General features: G+C 43.6%; 1 protein-coding gene across 3 annotated transcripts; it reads right to left on the bottom strand.

Annotated features, from left to right (window-relative positions):
• On the bottom strand, positions 1–7,506 carry CCNJ (cyclin J). 3 transcript variants are annotated; one of them, XM_057402291.1, is made up of 6 exons: positions 7,358–7,506; positions 6,948–7,042; positions 5,011–5,221; positions 2,377–2,676; positions 2,126–2,285; positions 1–489 (listed from the first exon to the last, which is right to left on the bottom strand). In XM_057402291.1, the coding sequence occupies exons 2-6, from the start codon at positions 7,014–7,016 to the stop codon at positions 78–80; spliced, it is 1,152 nt and encodes a 383-aa protein (XP_057258274.1). In that variant the 5' UTR covers positions 7,017–7,042; positions 7,358–7,506; the 3' UTR covers positions 1–77. The 3 variants fall into 3 exon arrangements, with proteins under 3 accessions (XP_057258274.1, XP_057258275.1, XP_057258276.1); XM_057402292.1 differs by having other exon boundaries at positions 6,390–7,042; positions 7,358–7,406; XM_057402293.1 differs by having other exon boundaries at positions 6,721–7,042; positions 7,358–7,406.
• Between the last annotated feature and the right edge of the window lie 719 nt (positions 7,507–8,225).

Raw genomic sequence — 8,225 nt, 5'->3', positions numbered from 1 at the left:
ACAAACAACCCAACCCAAAACAATTCCCCTCAACACAACTTCCCACCCCAAACAAGCACAAAACTATTCTGTACTTATCACCTCTCAAAGCAGGGAGTAATACAGGAATATCGTCCATTCATTTGATAACTCCGGTTGTAGGAGACACTTATACATGGCTTCACTTCTAGCGGAGCAGCAAGTGACATTGCAGCACTAGTCTGTGCATGGCCTCGAGCCTGAACAGTAGACTGTAAGGCAGCAGGGCAAGTCTGAAGTGGGTAAGATGCTGTATGATTAGATGATAATATCTGTTGACACTTTTGCTGCTGTGATGCCTGATGGTGATACTGTAATGAAGACTGATGAGCTTGGAGATACTGTGGTATGTGCTGTTGAGCATTAGCCTGCTGGGGAGTTGGAGCTGGGGTCTGAAATACAGTGTGTTGGGCAGACTGAGCATGTTGTCCTTTTTGCTTGTTTGCTTCCTTCACATCATTATCATGCGCACTAAACAAATTAAGAAGACAGAGTACATGAAAATAGATATTAAAATAATTTAAGCTCTTCTAGGTTAACATTTAAACCGCACAATTTTTAGAGTGCTCCACCTGAAAGCTTACAAAGCTTAAAAAAAAGAGAAAAAGTAATTTTAGCCTACCCTTTAAATCATCTGTGATTTTAAAATTTGTTTCTCTAGAATACACTTTCTTTTCATCATTTCACTTCATTGCACAGCAATACAAAATGCAAATAAAGAGCAAGTACAATACAAATAATACAGAAGTATCTAAAATTACCAGTGCAATATAATCTACTGGTACTGCAATAAAGTGCCAGATTACCAGAACCTGAAATTAAAACTTATTTGCTGCTTCTACCACATTTAAGTTGAGTAAGAGAATATAGGGTTAAGACATTACATCAGAGGGTTCTTAAAGATGTACATTACAGTACTTAAAGATCGTATGTATACTAATATTGGATTCTGTTCTGGGGAGCGGAAATGCCTTTTTTTATCTTCTTCTCACCTTTTTTCTAGCCCACTGAGCACACTTCAGTTAGACGGTTTAGCTCACCTGAATTCCCTTTGATTTACACCTGTCTGAAATGTATTTAGCTGTACTCTTTCTCTTGCTCTTACACTGAGGTTAATCAGGTGCCACCTACATACTTCAGTCAGGCCTAAAATCTAGGGGGGTTTTGTACAAAACGGGGCAGATCTCTTGAAGACAGCTGGGGTTCAACCCCTCAATAGATTTTCCTGAAAGACTGCTTTTTATGGTGCGCTGCAAGGATGACCTAAACACTTCACCTTTCTCACACCCCACAAATGTTCCACAGCAGTTCTGAAAATTCTACAATAGCACTCACATACTTTAGGTACTGTTCCTCTAATTACACACATTAGCAAAGCAAAAACAATGTCACACTTATAATGAATATGCCTTTCTTCCAGATATAGCTGTTCCTGTGCTTCTACAGAATACAAGTGTGTTTAGATCTGGGCAAAAGAAAACTTCTGTAGGAGGAAAGCAGTTATGGTGGGCATAGGTTTTGATCTTAAGGGTTAGAATAAAAGAACTTATTGTATAACAACCCTTCTCAGTAAGGTTTGGCATTTTTGTCTCATGTCAGCTGTATGTCTCCACTGTAGTGCAGAAACGGATACAGCAACATTAAATAAAACCTCCTGGTCACTTCCTCCCCCCAGAGTTGGCCACTCAGTCTGCATAATCTGTTTGGAGCATCCCTTGAACTTCCAAGGGTTAGAGACTTCAGAATAAGTAGAAGCTCCTATGCCTTCAGTACTCTTCACTCTCTTTTTGCTCTCTGAGCAGACTACAGAGATTGGGAACAAGCTATTTAACAGATTCTCAAAGCATGCCAGAAGATGTTCAGTAGAAATGCAAGGCTGAGGTTTGTTGAAAGAACAGGAAAGAGGTTAGATCTGTTAAGATTTTCTTTTTTTTGGAAAGAACAAAACAGTTATTACTTAACTATATTACCTAATACCTAATTATTTTTAGAATAGAAAAACTGAAATTAAAAGAAGAAATTTACTCTGAGTGCTAACAGCCATTGAACATACCAACAGATCCAGAAATGGGCTTAAAAAATAAAAATAAAGCTGCTGTTAGCTTACATTAATAGTCGCTCAATACATGGCACTAGAAAATCCCAGGAGTATGCAGTAAGATGATGCAGTCGGGTAGGCCACGTTGGTGAGAGACGCAAGATGATCCTTGAAGAAGCTACACATGCAGTAGCAACTAAAGAAGGAGCATAATTTAAAAATGCATGATCTAGAAGAAAGGAATAAGAAAAGGATTAATTCAAGTTGGACATTGTCTATCAATGCAACAGAGGAGTCATTATCTGGAATACATAACTCACCTTGCAATGATACTTCCAGAAAGTAATCAGCATATTTTGCCATATATAACTTAGTCTTCTCTAAGCAAACCATTGGCCAGCCATCATGAAGATCAGTCTCATGGACAGCAATAGAAAGATAATAGTCGATGAAATGAGCAGCAGTTGGGAGGCACAAATTCCACTGAAATGTTTCTAGCAACAACAACTCCATATGAAGCAAATTCTGTTTTGTTAGTACCAAATTCATGTTAGTCATACAACCCAAGCTGTTCAGCTGTTCAAGTTTGGGAACACTGTCTTCCTTTTCTTCAAATTTACCTTCCGATGAACAGAAAGAGGAGGGGAAAAAAAAAAAGTAAGTTTCAGCACAACTGAACTGCAAAACAGCTTGTATCTAATGTCTGCATTGGTCATATTTCAATTCAATGTCAAACAAGATTGAGACTTTCCTTCAGATGCAAAGAGACAAAAAGTGGTATGTACTATAAAGAGCTGTCAAACACTCCGTAGGATATTGTGCAGTGCATACTTCCTGTTGGTTTTCACACCCTGGCACACAGAAGCTGGTTGTGAAGTACTGCATATGCAAGTTTTTGTCACCAAATTATTTTATATGTCTCCGTCATCAATGAAATACCACAGTGATGTGCCTTGGCATACACAACACCGCAACATTTGGCTTTCATCACCCTCCTCCCCCCACACACCCTTTTTGTTTCTAAAACTCATTAAGAGTACAGCTAGAGCCCTAGCTAACGTGGCTGCTTTTAATGCCTGTTATGGTAGGCATCGGTTTAGATTTGATAGCTGGTAAGCCGCTCCTGCCCTTTAAACAAGTGAATTTCAGCAATGTACAGCTGAAAACCTACACTGCTATATACACTGTTTCAACTTTAATGCTGCTAGCAGCTTCAGCTTTCCTTGGACTTTTAACTTGTCAGGCCTGTATGGTTTTAGCCTGAAGCAAAATTGTGTATGTAGAAAACCCATTAATAAGAGAAACAAGTGTCATATTTCCATACAGTTTGCCATATGGTTGTGCTATTTCAATTTCATTGCAAATTCTTTCCATCTTACAATCTCTATTCAGTACTACATGATATGTTGTAAATGCACATTTTTAGGGAGTTTTGCAGGACTGAACATTCCCCCCCCCCCCCAGCACTCAAGGTACTTATAGAGGACTTAATCCAATACCAGCCTCAGTCTCTTAGTTTTTGTTTCCCATACTCTAGTAATTACAGAAATAAAAGCTTCAGGAGTCACATCATAATTTCTCTTACTACTTCTGTAACCTTATCAGATACATCATGGTGTGATCTGCCTAATATATTGCATCACTGATTAAAAAGGGCAAAAGTTTAAAATAGCATTCTGGTTTGTATTTTCTGAAACAATTCATGCACTGCTGCTTGGAAGAACAAGCAGTCTCAGCTTTTGGAGCTCTACTTGCAGCTTGTCACGAAAGATGGCAGAGGCGATTTTTTTTTTTTTTTCAAGTTATAATTCTCTTCACAACATGAATTTCATTTGAAAGTCTGGCATTAGTTCAAAGCAAATCCATTTTCCTAAATGGATTACACTGGTTTCTGAAGCAAGGTTTTCATACTCAGCACCTTATCCTTTGCCAAAAGATTGCTGGCTGGTTGCATCCAGTCAAAGTTTACCCCAGAAGAGTCTGAAATAACCCTTTTCTTGTTTAACTGTTCTGTTAAATAGCTGTATCGGTGTGAGATGGGGATGGAATGAAAGGAAGCAGTATAGCAAAAATAGTCAACACCTCCATGCTCTGGTTTTCTAGCAGAGAGGACATGGAGCTATGATGCCATACATTTTATTTGAGAAAATTAAAATATTCAGGGAAACAGATCAGCAGAAACTGAACCAACAGTTAGCTCTGCTGCCAGGACCCATTTATCTGAATCTGCTGGTTTAAGAATAAATGCAGCAGGTATCCCAGCAAACTGTACCCATATTTCTTTGGGGACATCTAAAAGGGGTCCACAAATGTCAAAAGATGGATACACACCACAAGAATCTAGCTGAGGTCAATATATGCAGCACTGCTCATAATGAATGTTTGTAATTAATTCTGTTTTCAGAGTACTGTACATTCACTTTCATATTTCACCAGTATTACATTTTGTATGTGACAATACAGGGTCTATGTTAGCCTTAACTTGCTTAATGAATATTGCAATTTATGAAATCTGAAGTATTCCAGAACCACACATCACCATCAGCAGGGTGCAGTGCAGTCTACAGATGGTTTAATTTCTTTATCACAGTTATGCAAATTTCTTATTTCCAGCACTGGATCTACCTATTTTAAGAGGTCCTCAGAAAGACAGTCTTTCTATTCCTACAATACAGCTCTGAAAGTTCCCCCTAGAACAATTTGTTTCCAAGTATAAATATTAGTTTTTCATGTCAGTTTGTTTTTTGTTCCATCAGTTTCAACAGGTGCCAAAAGGACTCAAAACAAGAGTCTAAAGAAAGGCTCTACCAATTGGGCAAAACTGATACACACTAATATGCCCCTCTTTTATAACCACTTTGTTTCCCCTATCTGCTATATCCTATCAAGACACACCTTGTATCTGGCAGCAGAACTTATATTGCTCTAGTTAAACTTCGGTGCTACATACTTACTTGCTAAAAGTAAACAGGAAAGAGCAACCACATGCAGCTGCTGTATAGATATGTCATAACGATCCATAAAGAGGTCCAACAGGTACACAGCTAGATGTCGTGCAGCAGGACAAAGCCTGAACCGATTGCTCACAATGGCAATCAGATCTGCAAAGTATCTTCTCAGATGTAACTGCGGAGATTGTCCTTTGTAGGAGGGCAGCTTCAGCTCCTAGATGGACAGCAACATGCAATTTTGTTAAAACCATTATTTAGTTTAATTGGTATCAGATTAATATAGCTAACACTCTCAAACTTTTAATGGAATTTTCAAATTTCTCCCCTCTTCCTTCTGTTCCCATTATTTCAGCATTTCTTTTCACAGAACAAAATCTGTTATATAACAGAAGAACCAAGAAATAATTTGGTCCTGCATAATATTAGTGTAACAATTTTAAATTTAACACCTTTCAATCGGGAAAATGGTTCAAGTGACTTTAGCTTTTACCATTTCTGTTGTATTATCTCTACTGCAGAGGCTGTACCTCCCAAAAAGGAAACAGCAAGGGTATGTGAGTACTCCTCAGCTGCTTCAATGCAAAGTCCAATAGCTAACTCAACCCCCTCACACTACAGCTCAACTTGAGCAATCAGACTTTGCACTGAAGCATCTGCATGTTCCAATGCTACCAGATCTCTGCAGGTGCCTCCAGGAGAAGGGCACTAACTGGTAGCCGAAGGTAGTGATCTTAGGAAGAGGAATGGGGCATGCAATGTGTCAACATTTGCTGCATGCATGTTTAAACCCCGAGTTAATCTGACCTGATTGATGTTGCACTGGCACTGATTACAGTGTGCTCTCAGGTGTTTAGTTAAGCGTACATAAACCTCGCACTGTCTCAGATTTGAGGCGGGGACCCCACAAAACAAAAGCCCTACCAACACCACAGATGAGAAAAACCTGTGACATGGTATTTGGACTAGTAGAAAGAACATTCCCCAAGCTTCTGCCTAGTACCTCCTCTTGTATACAGCAGAACAGCAGTGCTGTCCTTTGTTATCATTAATAAATTTATGAGTTGGATTGTGCAGCCTACCTACTGTGTGTAAGTAGCATTTTGAGTACAATTACATTCCTGACAACATCCAGTTGGAATGGAGTCAGCCAAATTTTCAGATTCTTAAGGTCAAAGTTCTGAAACATGCTACTGAAGTGAAGAAAACCCCTAAACTTAGTAACCCCCCCAACACCTCCCATACCTATTAAGCTTTAGAATGCATCTTTCATAACGCTTTAGTTTAATAACACTAACTTTGGTAGCAAATAAATTATCCTGTCCTCCTGTCCCACCACCCCTACTTCAAGAAAGTCACACTTGAAAGAAAGATAATCCACTCACCAAGTACTATCAGGCAGCAAAAGTGCATTTTTAGTAGGCTCAGCCACTGTAAACTGTTTTTCAGCTCCAGGCATAAGACGTATTTTATTAAGAAAGCAGCCCCAAAGAGCAACTTTGAGCTAGCTGAAGTAACTTCAAAGCAGCATTACTTAAACCCTCTACTCTTGCTGCACCTAGTGTTTGTTTGGCTTTTGGAGATTTTTGTTCCAACAGCTCCACAACGCTTTCCTCAGAGCTTAAACTTGAAGCCATTTCCACATCCAGACAGAAGAATTAAGCGCCCCGTGACCCCTGTCCTTTTTTAAATGCAGAAAGGAGTCCGGTCACTCACAGAAACTGTCACGCCCGAGAACAAACAGCCTGAGCCTTAACTGAGGATAAAGCAAACTCCACCGAAGTCCGGTCGCCTCACTCTTTCCACGCCGCTTCCAGCCACGGGGCTGGCTCCGATTGTTCAGCCTTCACAAAGGTACCGAGACCGCCGCCGTCCCCCGCCGCCCACCAAGGTCCCCCGCTCAGACCCTCCTTCCCGACCGAATCCCCGCCGCACCGGGCTACCTTGTAGCGAAGCGCCTGGTGGATGTCGGCAGCCAGCTGTCCTGTCCACCACTGCGCCTCCAACTCCATCGGCGGCGCGGCGCGGCGGCCGGGGCCTGGGAAAAGGGGGGGAAGCGGCACCCACTGAGCGCGGAGGGCAGAACAGAACGGGACGGGCAGCACCACCCTCGCCCCTTCCCCACTCGCCCCCAGTTAACCGCGATCAGCTGCCGCTCGCGCCGCGGGGCGCCCCCGTACCCCTAGCCCAGCTGTCCGCCATGCGAGGCACAAGTGAGGCTTGTTAAGCCGCCCCCTCCCGCTGCGGCGCAGGGCTGAGCGAAGGGGGCGCGGACCAGGCGGCGGCCCCAAGGAAGGACGGTGGCGCCCCAGCGAAGTTCGGCAGCACTTCCTCTGCTGAAGCCGCCACTCACCCTACGCAGCGGCGGGGCTGACGGCCGCGGCGGGGCCGGGGCACCAGAACGCAGCACGGCGTCCCGAAGGCTCCCCCGCCATCACGCGGCGCCGCCCGCCTCACCCATTGTTAAAGGGCCGAGCGGGCCGGCGTGTGTACAAAGCCAGGCAGCGCCCGCACGCGGCCGCCAGCCCACCAATCGCTTGCGGCTTTACAGCACGGCCCGCCTGCTGGGCGCCAATCAGGGTGCCGCGCTCACGGGGCACGCCGAGCTCTGCGCTCCGCGGCCAGGCGCGGGAAGGCTTTGGGCCCGCGGAGCTGCCGTAGCTGTCCCAGCGGTAAAGGCCCGGCAGGAGGAGCTGGGTCGGGCTTTCCCCGCTCACCCAGGGGGTCTCGGGGCCGCGCAGGGACCCCCGTCAAGGACTGGCGGTGCAGGCCCTTGGGGTGTTCCCGCAGGGTGTGAGGGGAGAGCCGGGTAGTGGGGCTGTCCCCGGCCCGAGCAAGGTGGTGCTTATCCGTCATAGCACCTGACGGCACCTTTTCCCTTTTTTCCTCTTTTTTTTTCTTTTCTTTTTTTTTTTTTTTTTTTACCCTTGGCTCTTTTGTGTTTCAGTTGTGAGGTTTCTACCACGTGGAATGGTTGTAAAAACCGTCGGGAGCTGCATCTCGTTTGGCTCCTTTACACTTAAGACATGTAGAAAAGGACATACACCTCATGGGCTGTGAAAGCTATGAGAGTCAGGTATTAGACTATTTTGTGGGTGAGCTCTTGTTTGTTGCTAGTTAAACTCCCAGGGGAAGGTTTGTAATAGCTTATGTCCCACTTTTAAATAGCCTGTGCTATTCACTTGAGCTAAGGAGCCTCAGCATCCTGACAGTGATGATAA

This window comes from Pezoporus wallicus, unplaced genomic scaffold, assembly GCF_028554395.1.
Source record: "Pezoporus wallicus isolate ANWC-B61680 ecotype Strahan unplaced genomic scaffold, APGP_CSIRO_Pwel_v1 contig_6787, whole genome shotgun sequence".
NCBI classification, from domain to species: domain Eukaryota; kingdom Metazoa; phylum Chordata; class Aves; order Psittaciformes; family Psittacidae; genus Pezoporus; species Pezoporus wallicus.
The sequence above is the reverse complement of the archived record's forward strand: the minus strand, read 5'-3'. Positions and strand labels throughout refer to the sequence as shown.